The 15,361-nt window shown below is 40.6% G+C and overlaps 1 protein-coding gene across 1 annotated transcript in view; it reads left to right on the forward strand.

The window, feature by feature from the left end:
- hif1al (hypoxia inducible factor 1 subunit alpha, like) overlaps positions 1-15,361 on the forward strand; it is a 36,832-nt gene that overhangs the window by 5,897 nt on the left and 15,574 nt on the right. Inside the window, exons 2-5 of the mRNA XM_071540031.1 lie at positions 10,734-10,924; positions 12,899-12,904; positions 13,169-13,326; positions 15,201-15,285. Coding sequence (XP_071396132.1) covers positions 10,734-10,924; positions 12,899-12,904; positions 13,169-13,326; positions 15,201-15,285 — 440 coding nt within the window. The remainder of the gene's footprint in view (positions 1-10,733; positions 10,925-12,898; positions 12,905-13,168; positions 13,327-15,200; positions 15,286-15,361) is intronic.

Raw genomic sequence — 15,361 nt, forward strand, 5'->3', positions numbered from 1 at the left:
ATGTTATCCCCACTTGTTTGTTCATTTTGGAGGCTTCAAGCGGAGGGAGGCTCCTTCATCTGACGCCATCGGACTCTTTTTCAAATAGTGTCGGACAGCTGTTCAATCTTTTGCCGGCACTACTCGTTTGCAAAGACGGCAAATTACTTCATTTAGGTCCTTCGGCTTGCCAGTTTCATCTGGTTTAAAACCAAAATAATCCCAAATAGGGGATTTTGTATTCTTTTTGGCAACAAGCTCTTCCATGATTGTTCACTGAAGATGGTGTGTGCGAATATATTGGCAGTCACTGGTTGATGGGCTGACGGTGGCCGGTTGGAAAATTTTAACATATCGCCCAACCCTAATAATGACTGCAAACTAAGCAGGGAATTTTGCAGGGAATTCCCCTACAACTGTTGAGATGTATGGACGCAAATATGAACACTAAACAAGGTAGCTGGTCGGCTCACTGGTGTCCAGTGTCAGGAGCAGACTGTAGAGGCTGTGCAGACAGGCTGTGCAACATATTTCATGAGGAAAACATGATATAGTAACGTTATACTAACCCACAGCAGTGGTGAGATGCAGGTACCAGTGCTGCTGACGCTTCAGATTTGCTGCCTGCAGTGCTGCTATAAAAGCATCAATTAAAGGCGTCAAATGACCTGAATCGGTTATCGCTTCCAGTGCTTTGGAGCCTCCAGAGATGAAATTCCCCGGCTGCGCTCCAGGAGTCGGTGATGGAGGAGGCAGATTATACTGGAGATAACACATGGACTCTGCATGCGGCTTTGGACAAAAACTAGTTATTCATAGAAAGAAGCTCAAATAAGTCTCTACATGTGGCTGAAGTTAGATATCTGAAAGCCTTTATATCCTTGGGAATAATAATAATGTGATTCTCTATTGATATTGAAATTCTCTTTTCACCTCCACAGGGAGGTCAGAGGTGTCTTGCTCAAGGACCCTTCAGCAGGGAGGACACTTGATGTTTAACATCAGATTAACTTTTAACTTTAACCTGAGTCCTCTGGATGAATTGGTTTTTATTGGGGGAAAACATGAAATATCTTCATGTAGGGCATCTGTGCAATATTTTGGTGTGTATGTTCTGGTGTATATGGATCTGTGTGTGTACTGAATGTTAACTGTAGTTTGATTGTACATGTATATGGATATATTGTGTGTAGTATATGGAGAGGCTGTGTGCTGCTACATCACCTGTGTTCTCTCGAATGCCCAAGACAAATTTCTCCTAAGGGAGACAATAAAGGCTAATCTAATCTAATCTAATCTAAAAGTGCAGCCTCTCTCTTCACTACGCCAACCTGCTGCCCAGAGAAAAATGCAAATGATAAAGGTTGCAGCCTGCCATTTTGAATTTGCATCAGACTCTGGGGTGGGAAACTCTACCGTATTTTCACCCCCTCTCCCGCTGTGCTCCCGTTTGGTAATTTTCCCCGTAAATCTCCCATATTTCCCCTTTTTTTTATTTTTACAGTTATACAGAATCCTAACTGGCCCAATCAAGTTGTTTTCGGTTAGATCCATAGACTATTTAACTCGGGAGACTATTTTCCCATTCCTGACCAGAAGTATGTTGGGAAACATCCATTTGTTGAACTAGTTAACCCAAAGCAGTAAAGGCACCTGGTCATTAGATCTCTGGAACCGAGAGATGAAACCCCTTTCATAATGTAAAAATTATGGTCGGGTGGAGGTCCCTGGAAAATCTCCCTTATTTTCAAAGCCCAACGTTGACAGGTATGGCCCAGAGTGTGCTGTGGGAATGAGGTCTATATGGGAGGTGAAGACTTTTAAAGCTCAGTATGACAAAGCTACAATTTGAGAAGGCAGACGGAGCCATTTAATCCCAGTTGGTAGTTTAGACTCCTACTTACTGAATGAATGTGTCTTTACTCAGCAGGCGTTTGAAGTGTGTTTGTTATCCTACACAGATACCACACAGTGAGGCATAATTGAGAAGGGCTGCTTACTGTGTGTGGGTGTGTATGTGGGTTTGTTTGCAAGTTTGTGTCTGTGACTGTGTGTGTGTGTGTGTGCCTGCCAGCATGTGTCTGGGCATGCGAGACTGTGTGTGTGTGTGTGTGTGTGTGTGTGTGTGTAATGATGGTCATATCTTGCATTGCGGTCTGCGTACGTGTGTGTGTTCAGCTACAACACATCCCTCCAGATGTAACGTGATCACGCTCGAAAAGGCCGTCCGCATCGTAATCTGTCAAACTGCCGCCGTAAATAGACTAATAGACCGCAGCCTATGGAAAATACACAGCACCAATATAGATGAGCCTTTACTGCTGTGTGTGTGTGTGTGTGTGTGTGTGTGTGTGTGTGTGTGTGGGGAAGTCGAGGGGATATACTGTATTTATGTAATGTGACAGCGAAAGTCACATTGGCTCATTATGAGTCAGATATGTGATATATACTGGATGTGACTATGGGAGAGTATTTATAGGCACATAGTGGAGCAAACACTCCACCTAAACTCAGTTAAACCACGTTTTTGATTTGTGGAGTGGAGTTTTCCCACCTTTTAACGTTAGAGTAAGATTTTAACGTATGAATTTATAGTGTTGTATAGGGCTGAACAAGTAATCGAAATTTTATCGAAATCACAATATGGCCTACTGCAATTTTCAAATCGCAGGAGGCGCAATATTTGTTAAAGGTGAAATGTGTCAAAATACCATTTTAAATTAAATATTGTGGTGCTGCAGAGATGTCCTGGCCTACACATCATATTCTACAGACTTAAGAAAACATCTTTGTTTGGTACAGATCCCCGCAAAAATCACGCCATAATCATTTTAATACGTTTTTCAATGAAAATGAGAATAATGATGTAAAAATGATCATTCGTTCTAATATCGCAAATCATATCGCAATTGCAATATCAGTCAAAATAATCACAATTACAGTAGATATTTTTTTCAAAATCTTTCAGCCCTAGTTGTATTAGACAGATGAATGTGAGTCTTCTCGAGAAAATAAACCAATTTAATACTATTCTGAATGTAGTTTTTGTTTATATTTGTGTTTTTTTGCCTTGTGGTGATCACCCATTGGAGTTCATACCTTACCCACCTTTTTAGCTACTTACCGCTGCATCACTGCATACTGGACATTATAGTACAGTGTGTTGTATTGTAAATAATGATAATAATTATAATAATGCATTTTATTTATGGGCGCCTTTCAAAGCACTCAAGGACACCTTACAAGAGTTAAAAACAAGCAACAATGTATCAAGACATCATAAAATCAAACAAAGCAATGATATACAGTAAAAGTCACACACATTATTTAGTGAAATGAGCCTGTGAGCTTAAAGATATAGGCAACGTGACACGTGGAAAGGTGAATGCATGTGTCAAAACTTATTGGCGTGTGATGAATGTGAACATCAGAAGTCACTGGAGCTTTTTATATTTGTAATGCACTGCTGGGTCCCCCTGCAGTTTATATGTGGCTTTGTTTACACCTGCCTGTGTGTCAAAAGATCATATGGCAGACTGAAAGACATTATGCTGACACGTCCACGCCTTATAACAAGCCTATGAAGCACCTGAGCGTTGTGCAGAGTGTTTTTCCAGAACAGGTAGGCCTACTCTGTATTTTCAGCAAGGGAAGTTGTGCACCAGCAAAATATGTCCTAAACTTTTTGTGGTTTTTGTTCCCCTTATTCAAAATAACTATCAATTGCTGTTGAATTGCAAAAAAAAATCTTATCTAATTATTGCATTTTAACTAAATGGGAGTGTTATTTCAGGTCATTTTAGGTTTTTGGTGTCAGCTTTTTTGTTGTTTTTGTTGTTTTTTCGCCATATGGCATATTTTTCGAATTGAAACCACGACCTGGACTGGTTTCAGTACTGAAGCCAACGTTTTAGTATCACGACCCACTATCTCTACCCTGGTTTTGCAAAACCACCACTGAGGCAACTTGCTACTTTGTGACACACAGCACAGCAACTTACAGATTATACTAAGTTGATATGTTGTTACTACATATGAAGAACACACAGGCCGTTCTTCTATGAGTTGTGACTACAGCAGAGTCTCAGTCTGCTACTGTGTGCTGTGTGTGTGTGTGTGTGTGTGTGTGTGTGTGTGTGTGTGTGTGTGTGTGTGTGTGTGTGTGTGTGTGTCTCTGTGTGTCTCTGTGTGTGTGTGTCTCTCTCTGTGTGTGTGTGTGTGTGTGTGGCGATGCAGACAGATTACACACTGCAGGTCTGTGTTGCATCCTCAAACTGAGGCAAACTTTATTTATACAGCACAAACACAAGGCAAATTCAATGGGCTTCATGTAAAACACAAAAAACACATCATTGGTCAGGTAAAATTGCATTTATTTATTTAATTAATGACATAAAAGAAAGAAAGATAAAATAGACAAGTAAAGATAAAAATCACAACAGTCAACTCATAAAATGACATTACAAGACAGACAGAAAGAAAGAAAGAAAGAGAAAGAAAGAAAGAAAGAAAGAAAGAAAGAGAAAGAAAGAAAGATAAAACAGGTAAGGATAAAAATCACTACTCAACTCATAAATAAAATGACATTAAAAAGAAAGAAAGAAAGAAAGAAAGAAAGAAAGAAAGAAAGAAAGAAAGAAAGAAAGAAAGATAAAATAGGTAAGGATAAATATAACATAACTCATAAAATGACATTAAGAAAGAAAGAGAATAGGTAAGGATCAATAAATATAATAAAAAATAATAATATATTAGCACCTGTTCCACCTCCATGCAGACGGTTCAGTGGAAGGCCACAGAGCGACAGACATGGTGTGAGCAGATATCTCTCTCTCTGCATCACATTACCACACCACATTAACATCATGACAGCTGACATGCAGCCGTTACCGACGGTTACGCTCTGAGGTTATGTCATATAGTAAGATCATATCCTCTGGTGTGTTATGGGGCTTCACTGCAGGGCTGAGAGTGAGGCTGCTGAGCTTTGGAGCAAGGAGTCCTTGGTTTCCTTGACATTTACAGATAAACACACACACACACACACACACACAGATGAGATATGAGGAGGTGTAGCAGAACTCCTCATTCACTTGTGTGTGTGTGTGTGTTTAAGTGTGTGTGTGTCTGTTTGTTTAGTCTAGCAGAAGTGACGCAGACCTCCTGGACGAGTGTGTGAGGCTCGGCCCTCGGAGGTGAAGAGCCTTGCATAATCTCTGCTCACATTTTGGCCCGTTTCCCATGATGCTTTGTGGGTTGTTGTTTTTTTTTTCTTTTCTTTTTTTTTTCTGGGAATCAGTGGGAGGAGAAAGACCCACAGCAGCTCCAACTGGAAGTGATGTCTGGTTAGCATCAGTCCTCAGCTCCATTCACAACAACGTCAGCTCATTTCAAAGAGAAACATGTGAAGAGCTCGTTTCCAAAATGCTATATATCTATTTTGGCAAGAAAAAAAAACATAATCTGAAGTTCATCATTAAATATTTCTAAAATACAGACAATCTAAGTGATTAAAAGTGTCAATTTTGTCAACCAAGGACTTAAGTTACTTAATGCCACTGTAAAAGTTAAAGTGACATAATTTAAGTAATAATCCGTGACATTTCATTCATCTGCCTTTGCCAGGCCTGGTGACATTAAACTGTCTGTGGACTAACTTTTATTATTTTTGTCAAGTATTTATATCTTTATTTATTCATTTAGTCACTTGCTTTTTAGCCATCATAGCCTCTTGTGTTCTTATCTGTTGTGTTTTAATGTATTTTGTCATCTGTGTGTCTTGGCTGCTATGACGACTCAATTTCCCTTCTGGGATCAATAAAGTTTTCTATCTATCTATCTATCTATCTATCTATCTATCTATCTATCTCTCTATTTTCATATAAATACATTTCCGTATCGCCTCCCTCTATCACCAATTGATCAATTGAATCTGTATCCAGTTCATGAAAGCTTTTATATTTGCTGTTTTCCTGGGAAAAATCCTCTGCCGCACAGGAAGTGATGCGCTCAACTTTTTCCGGTTTTCTTCGTAATAAACAGAAGAAGAAGAAGAAGAAGAACTGGGTAGTTAGCATGAGCAGCGATAGCCACCATGGCTGAACAGACAAAGAAGAGAGAAACTCAAACTGCAGCAACAGAAAATCCAAGCTCCGCCCCCCACACTGTTTGATTGACAGGGTGATCTGTGGGAAGAGCAGTGCAGAAACACCACCACTTCAAGTTTGTGTTAGTGTTTTGGAGCAGTAGATCTCACTTGGTGGATTTGTTGTTTTGGAAGGAAACTCTTTCGGTCTGTAAATGATTCATGATTCATTTCCCGGCAGCAGTGAGAAACAAACCCAAAGCTCTTTACTGTAAGAGCTGCATGTGAACTTCTAAACAGAGTGAGATCAGAGGGAGACGTGGGTCTGTGTGAGACTCGCTCTGTACTCTCTGACATGCTGACTGAATGTTAAGTGTTGTTCCAGGTAGAAGTGTCTTGGCTGGGATAAGAAGGTCATTGACACACACACACACACACACACACACACACACACACGCACATAAAGATATACTCCCTTGAGTTAATGATTTCTCAAAAAGAGAGGATATCCTCAAAGTAAAGCATACCGTGTGCTGTAGGTGTGTGTGTGTGTGTGTGTGTGTGTGTGTGTGTGTGTGTGTGTGTGTGTGTGTGTCTTCCTGCCTTTGTTTGCTGTCGCAGAGTCCACCAGTCTCTCCAGTCTCAAACACATCTAGTTACTGTAATCACCTCCCATATTGTGAAGGAGTCTTTGAAAGCATCTTCTCACCTCCCTGCCTGGTCCGACGTTAAATCTGTTAAACATTTTATCATCAGTAAATCATTACCATGTTAATTGAGACATTAGTATAATTACCGTAAATAAACAAGACCATCGGCAAGAAAATTGTCAGCTTCTATCGGCCTCTACTCTGCATTTTAATCACGTTATTTCATGATGAATTGCGTTTTCTTGATATTTTGATGTTTAAAAATGCAACACGCAGCACCTTTAACTTGGGGTTATATAAACATTTTGATAAACATTTATGTCAGTACTAGCCTGGATCCAGTGCCTCTTTACGTCATACTTGTTACATGCGTATAAGTATACACTTCATTTGTATGGCACAGTTCAAGACACTCAGTTCTTCAGTGTCCGACACCGACTGTGAGAGCGAGTGCCAAAGTACACCAAACGAAACTGAAAGATAATAAAAGTGAATGGCACATTTGACATTTAAAGCCATCTTAAAAATGGAGCGTTGTGATAGTGTGTGATAATTCCTCCAGTACCCGCAGTACTTCATCAACTCAAACAGTGCAACACCAAACCCTTATGATAGGCTACCTGTAATAGCAAATATTCGTAAGAATTATAGTATTGAAAAATGTAAAAAAAATGCTTTGTGCAAATCTTGTGCAAGCAGCAGTTGACAGTTAATACCCTCTGACTCTGCTGTATTAAAACCAAAAGTTTTATAATGGATATTTTCAGTTGACTGTTTTTTTATTTCTTACTTTTGTATACTTTCTAGTCAGCACACACACATTGGTAACCATTGTATAAAAGCCATAATACTAGTGTGTTGTTATTGTTATGAAGCACAGCCAAATATCTCTATAATCATGGTGAAATACAGTATGTTCTCTTGTGGGAACTTCTCTTCTTTGTGGTGGGAGCTAAGCCCAGCAGCAGCATGAGTTACTCTCCAGCAGTGGAGCAGAACAACAAAATAAGCTGGTGTGTGTGTTTTTTTTTTTTTATACAAACAGTAGTAAGTCTGCTTCACATGTGCAGTGAGAGATGAAAGGTGGAGGCATTACAGGTGGCTCAGCTCTTAATTCTGACTGTTGTGTTTGAAGACAAGGCAGGGTGTGTTACTGTGTTGTGTGTCAGTGTTTTGTACAGTGTGTTCTGTCTGAGTATCATGAAGTGTAGAGTTCACTCATGTGGCAGCAGCAGGTGTTTGTTTTCTCCACAGAGCAACATGTCAGTCCTGACAGATCAGAAGAGTGACAAATATACTTAGTGTAGTGTCTTTGTTTTTGTGTTGACTCTGCAAAGTTAATTTTTATACCAATGGACCAATAAACCATCGCATCGTATTTTATCGTCTCCTGTTACACGGATTTGTTGAATATTCAATTCTGATTGGGCAATGAGCATAGTCTGAGCTGTGTTATCCAATCATATCACTCCACAGTCATGAAGCAGGTTGATTTTGTTGATTTCTAATCAGATAAACCATCAGCACCTTGTGGTATAAAGACTTTACTCCTTGATTACTGCAGACAAACACTCAGCTAACCTGGAAGATATTTCCAGTGTTACTTTTAATTTATTCAGAGAGCATGAAACCGTTGATTGCTGCGTAGCGGCTGAACAGCAATCTCACCAGATTTGTTTACATTTCCATGGTTATAGTTCTGCTAGTGTAGCCATGGATACTAGCTATAGACCTGCATTTTTAAATAAATGTTTTGTGTCAGATAATTAATGTTTTTGGTAAGTAGGCATGTGATAAGCAGGATCATGAACAGAGAGCTGGTCATTAACATAATAAGACCCTTCAGAGCGACCAAGACCCGACACAAAGTGTATTGTAATGTACAGTTCTATATCTTATCGTATCGTATCATTATGGGTTCCTGTTGTTTTTCTGTCCTGTCCTTTCTCCCTCTGCTCTGTGTCTTGTGTTTCGTTTCTAGGGACAGAAGCTAGTTGTGTGTGTGAAGCTTTTCAGAAGCAGCATAATGACAGTGCTGTCTGGTGTGTTGGTGTGTTTATCTTGGTGTGTCTGCAGCCAGTTGACAGTTTTAAGAAGCTTTTAAAAACCTATTTTATTGTAAACACTTTATTCTTTAATGTGTGTCTGTCTGTTTGTACAGTTTTAAGAATGCCTTTATAAGTACCTGCCTTAATCATAATTCTTATTTTAATTGACTTGTGCTGTATTTGTTGGTCTGTATTGTTATGATGTCCTTTAATTTAAATATTTAGTCTTTTTATGTCTACTTCTTTCATCTGTATTTCTGTTTTATCATTGTGCTGTGCCTTACACATATTATAAATCAAGTGTACTTACTTTACAGCTTTACTTCACCCTCTGTGAAAACTACATGTGTAGGTGTGTGTGTGTGTGTGTGTGTGTGTGTTTGAGAGAGAAAGAGAAAGAGAGAGAAAGAGAGAGTGAGAGAGAGAGTGAGTGAGAGGGAGGAAAACCTGCTCTAGTCTGACCTAACCTCGTCTTGTCGGCACATGCTGTTCTGATACCGGCCGGAGGGAGGGAGGGAAGGAGGGAGGGAGGAGAGATGGAGGGAGGGAAGGAGGGAGAGATGGAGAGAGGGAGGGAGGGAAGGAGAGAAAGAGAGCAAGGGAAGGAGGATCTGAACACTTTCCCAAACATTCTGTACTTTTCAGTTTCGGACATTTCTCGGTTCTTCTTGACATAAATAGCCAGGAATGTTTATGGAACCAGAGCTCACCCATATATAGAGACAGAGGTCTCTTAATCTCTCCCAGTTTGTACAAACACCAGAGATGAAGATGATTGGTGACGACTGATAGAAGTCTTCTGTGGTTCCTGAAGTGGAGTCTGGAAACCCCGGGGGGCCACGAGAGGCTCCCCGGGGGGCCACGAGAGGCTCCCCGGGGGGCCACGAGAGGCTCCCCGGGGGGCCACGAGAGGCTCCCAGGGCATCTGCTCCTCCAGAATGAAAGATTTTAAGGTTCTCAATAGATGAAACCTTTTAAGGTGGCAATAAGTACGATTTTTACTGTTGGTAGCTAAACACAAAATGACCATATCATCATATATCTGTGGGGGTTGATGGGTTGTTGATCAGTACCAATGACTCAACAATTATTTTACCAGCTGCTGAGACTTCTGGCTCTCTGGCCCTCACTCTGTTTTGGAGCTAAAACTCTCTGCTGCTTATTGGCATTTCAAGACCAATCTCCTTCCTCCTCCTACTCATATTTTTAACTGCTCCAAGCTAAAAAGCCTCGTTCTCGAGCCAAAAAATCAAATGACAAAGCAGTGTTATTATTCCAGTATTTAGCATGGTGATATATTACCTTTCCACTGGTCGTTTCTATTGGATCTCAGCTCATTTCTGTTGTGAAAATGTGACTTTATTGTTTGTGTCAATTAGCAGCCACCGTAATTGAAAATTCAAAGGGGATTTGGTGGGATGGGAAGACTGTGTCAGAGACTTGTGTCGGAGGAGACAAGTTCTATCAATGTTGTTGCAATTCCTAAAAGTCACCAATAGATGTCGATAAAGGTCATAAATGACTGAATGCCTCTATAATATTTCTAAATATGACTGAGAAGTGAGAAATGGTAGTATGATTTTATTTTTGTGTTATTATTTTGTAAGAGAGATGTCACTTTTTACGTTATTTTGGAAAGAAGCTCATCAACAACAAGAAACCGTTGAAGTCGTTCCTACTTTTGGATTAAGGAGTTTTGTTTATATCTTTGACTCCTCATTTATCTTTATCTCTGCTTCTCTTCCTCCTCTCTTTTCCTCCCCACTTCCTCTCCTCCTCTTTCCCCTCTCCCACTCTTCCTCTTCCCCTCTCCACTCCCTTTCCCCTCCTCTCTTGCCCCCCATTTCCTTTCTCATACTCCTTTTCATTTCCTCGGATGCCACTCTCCTCTTCTTTCCACTTTCGTCCGTCCATTTTCCCTCTCCCTCCATCTTCCTCCTCCTCCTCCTCCTCCTCCTCATCCTCCTCCAGGACCAGCTCGGAGCAGAGGAAGGTGCGTTCCCGCGATGCGGCCAGATGTAGGCGGAGTCAGGAGACGGAGGTGTTTTACGAGCTCGCCCACACCCTGCCCCTCCCACACCGAGTCTCCGCCCACCTGGACAAGGCCGCCATCATGAGAGTCACCCTCAGCTTCCTGCGCATGCACCGCCTCCTCCAAGCCGGTCAGTAAAGTCCCGTCCGTTCTCTGTAAAGCCCTTTGAGACACGCCTGTGATGAATTAACTTGACTTTACTTATTTGACAAATTGCATAGCGTCCGATGGATTCTTAACGGCTGATGCATGCGTGTTCATCCTCATATAGTGTTCTTGAAATAATGAGAAATAAAGTTTAAATTTGTTATTTTCTGGTCTACGGACTAAAAAAATCATAAAATGAAAGACAGTCCATGTAGGATATGGAGTATATAGTTTTCAAAATGATTGGTTGGTGCACCAGGTGAAAAAATACCAAAGCTACAGCTACTTCGGCATATTCGTGAATATGTTACAGACACATTTCCCCTCTGCTTTCAAAATAAAAGCGCTCTGTGGTGCAGCAAGAACAACAGCTTGACACCATACTGAGGATGATGCAAATTGGAATATAACATCATCTTACCTCAAAAAAAAAAGAAATTTATATGCAGGAGTCGACATGGCACATTCAAGATTTCCTCTCATAAATGAAGAGAAAATCATAAGTTTGGGCCTTTAATGTCAAAGGAATTCAGTCACTTTTTTGCAAAGAAGTTCTTTGATCCACTTCTTTTGGCATGACAAGAAGATTAGTAGTCGTATTAAATGCAGTATTTAACACGCTACCACTACTGCATTATGCTAACGCTTTCCAGATTACACCAAGCTAGCTAGCGTGCTAACCTGTTAGCATGCACTGTAGATCTTTAAAAAAACAAATCTTAACAACTCAAGAGATAAGGAAATGTACATGGACTTTGAGTGTTTCTTTTCATACATTTGGCTACTGAATTGTGGAGATCTTACTTGTGGGTTTCTTTCTGTTTTGGTTGTTGGCTTTTTTTTTTGCCACTGATTCGCAAGTTGGGAGCTTGAGGCAACTGTTTTAAAATGGTATGTCGCCTTAAAATATGCTTAAAATATTCTTGTCACCTCATCTAAACTGTCTCAAGGCTTTAAAATCCTTCTGTCGCCTGTCTCCTACCCTTCATCTGTGTCTCCCCTCCCTGTCTGAAGTGGTTTTAACGGGTGAAATCACTCAGGGGTCGCAGGTCGTTCCTCAGTTGCTGAATCCAAATGTCCACCTTCCGGACTTGTGGACTGAGCCCTCGTGGACTTTAGTCGTATGTACCGTGATGGGTTCAACGTGTTCATCACGTCAAGTCTGTGAGGCTGTGAGACTGCAAGGCTATATGAGCCGCTGATAGACAGGCCTGAAGTCTGTTTCACTCGTTGCCGTGGAAACGTTCGAAGCAGATGACAAGATATAAATCCCATTTAAAGGCTTGTTTTGTGAGTGAACAAAATGATACTCATACATTTCTATACAACATATAGGCTACACACATTCAAATACAGAAATGTTTCTAAATAAGGACCGGACTATGGCTAAATAAATTGGGTATTTCTTACATTGGAAGACCCTCTTTTGTGGTTTTTCGGCCATTTTTCATAGCCTGGATATTTGGCATTACACTGCACAGCTTTTATAGGCTACCATCACTTAAAGACTACAATAATAAAATGCATTTTGATTACCTCTATAGCCTATACTTCTACATATTTCTGTGTCATGGTTGTGGTTGAATATTATTTCTGGCCTACATGATTCAAGTAACGTTTTAATAAAGTCATTGTTTTACACATTCATAATAAGTTCTTTATGTTTTTTTTGTTTGGCAATTGGAAAAACTACAACGTCACGTCCGTATTGCAATGAATTGTGGGTGATTAAATCAGTGAAGTCTGGTGAAGTCTGCACCCCAAGCTGACTCTCCGGAAGTCTGCAGAAAGTCCGCTTGAGGCCCCTTGTGGCCCTGGATGAATTGTGGATTTGGAGTCCTCAGCACTCGCAGACTTCCCGGGAACGCGGTGAAGTCCGGACATTTGGATTCAGCTAGTGTGTTGTTCTGGCGCTGTGATTGGCTGACTGCTGTCTGGCTGTTCCCTCCGGCACCAGAGCAGAGTAATGAGCCCTTCAATAAAACACAGAAAATGCAGAATTGTTATTACTCAGGTGGCAATATGATAAATGTATTAGGATTTGGACCTGTGCTTTCGCTGACAGCTAGATTCGTACCTGCAAATTCATTCATCAGAGGAAAAAATAGTTTAGTTTCTTCGGTTTAGTTTCTTAGTTTTCCTCCTATTCGTTTCTTTCTGAAGTATGAATCCAGCCTCAGTGTGTCTGTCTGTCTGTCTGTGTGTCACCTGGTTGTGGTTCCAACAGGTGAGAAGCAGGAGGAGGAGCCTAAGCAGGAAGAGGAAGAGGATTCGATGGATGCCGTCTATCCCCAGGCGCTGGCCGGCTTCGTCCTGGTGATGACAGAGGAGGGAGACATGATCTATCTGTCGGACAGCGTCAGCAAACACATCGGCATCACACAGGTACAGGCCATGTACAGTCTGTACAGTATACAGTCTGTAGAATAGACTTTTGTTTAGCAATATTAGAATAAAGAAGAAAAATATTTACAGTATGTACAGTCAGTATTATACAGTACACAGTATTACAGTGTACACAATGCACCCTGTAGTTCTGTATGCAGTTATCATGACCTAGTTGTGTTCTCACAGTATACCTGTTCTTTTAAACAGAGCTAAGAATAGAGGGAAAAGATGGTCTGTCTCTCTCTCTCTCTCTCTCTCTCTCTGTCTGTCTGTCTATCTCTCTGTCTCTCTCTGTCTTTCTGTCTGTCTCTCTCTCTCTCTCTCTCTCTGTCTGTCTATCTCTCTGTCTCTCTCTGTCTATCTGGCTGGCTGTCTCTCTCTCTCTCTCTCTGTCTATCTCTCTGTCTCTCTCTCTCTCTGTCTGTCTGTCTCTCTCTCTCTCTCTCTCTCTGTCTGTCTGTCTCTCTCCCTCTCTCTCTCTCTCTCTCTCTCTCTGTCTGTCTGTCTGTCTCTCTGTCTCTCTCTGTCTATCTGTCTGTCTGTCTCTCTCTCTCTCTCTCTCTCTCTCTCTCTCTCTCTCTCTCTCTCTCTCTCTCCCTCCCTCCTGCTGGTTAGCTTAAGTTACACAGAATAGGTCACATACTGTCCCGGAGGCTTACAGTAAATTCACAGACTGACTTCAGATTACAGCAGGCTTTCCCAACCCTGGGGTTGCATGGAATTCAAATGGGGTCACCTGAAATTTCTAATAATTGATCAATACAAATAATTATTATCATTATAATAATAACACCACACACAATTAAAAACAACTCTCTCTCTCTCTCTCTCTCTCTCTCTCTCTCCCTCTCTCTCGATATGTTTGTATCCTATGTTTTCACTTCCCCTCATAAAAATCGAGTTCAAATAAAATGCAGGATATTGTTAACTGAGCTGTTAACTGAACTGAACATCTTGATTCACGCGATCACACATGACCAGGCTACATGCATTCCCACGCTCAAACATAAACAGCTCGCAAAGTTTGCAAGAAAATCAGAGCAACAGAAAATAGGAAAGAAAATGGAAATTTTTTCTTCGCCCACCTGCGTCCCCCACGATAAAAGCCTCAGCTAAATGGCAAAATGTAAATGTAAATATACATAATTGTCATGGATAGAGCCATAACCTGTGACCCCCGTTTAGCGATATGTTGCAGGAACTTAGTGGGGTCTGTGTTAACCAGATATAGCCCATATTTGTAGCCTACTTAGCTCTTTATTTCATTTTCATTATTCATTGTTTAATTTCAGTTTAATTTCATTGTTTGTTCAGCATTAATTTGCAGCCTTGTAAATACAAGCTCACCTGTACATATCCTGCACTGGGAAAATGAAATCCTCACTTTGTGCTCTAATCTGTGGCTCGTCCTGGCTATTCTGCCTCCGGCTGCCGTCCACAATAATATACATGAAATAGCCTAAATGTGGTCTAAAATGAACGTTTACTTGCAACATAGCATTGCAAACTATTACATGATCGAAAACAAATTAATTTTAGTGTCAAAGTGGGGTCACGAGCCAAAAAAGGTTGGGAACCACTGGATTACAGCATGAAACTGGTGTTGCTGTTGGGAGATGGGTAATGATGACTTAGTTATTATTATCATTATTATTATTATTGTTATTATTATTATTATTGTTATTATTATTATCATATGTGATGTATTACATTACCTCTGCTATATTTAAGATGTCTTTTTATTTTACACTGATGTTTTTTAGATTGTATTTCTTCATGCTTGTTGGTTGTTTGGGTAGCATTGCTTTTTTGTTTGCTTCCATTGGAGTTGATGACGTTGTTGTTGTTGTTGTTTTTGTTGTTGTTGACAGCTGGAGTTGCTGGGTCAGAGTGTGTATGACTTCATCCATCCCTGTGACCAGGAGGAGCTCAGAGACCTGCTGACGCCCCGACCAGGTCAGAGAAACACAGAAACAGATGAGAAATCACAAACAAGATTAAATATATGCAGATTGTGAACATGAAAAAAAAG

Source organism: Centroberyx affinis, unplaced genomic scaffold (assembly GCF_046629955.1).
Source record: "Centroberyx affinis isolate AG114_WGS23_722 - 3 ecotype Tasmania unplaced genomic scaffold, CSIRO-AGI_Caff_v1 ptg003552l_1, whole genome shotgun sequence".
NCBI classification, from domain to species: domain Eukaryota; kingdom Metazoa; phylum Chordata; class Actinopteri; order Beryciformes; family Berycidae; genus Centroberyx; species Centroberyx affinis.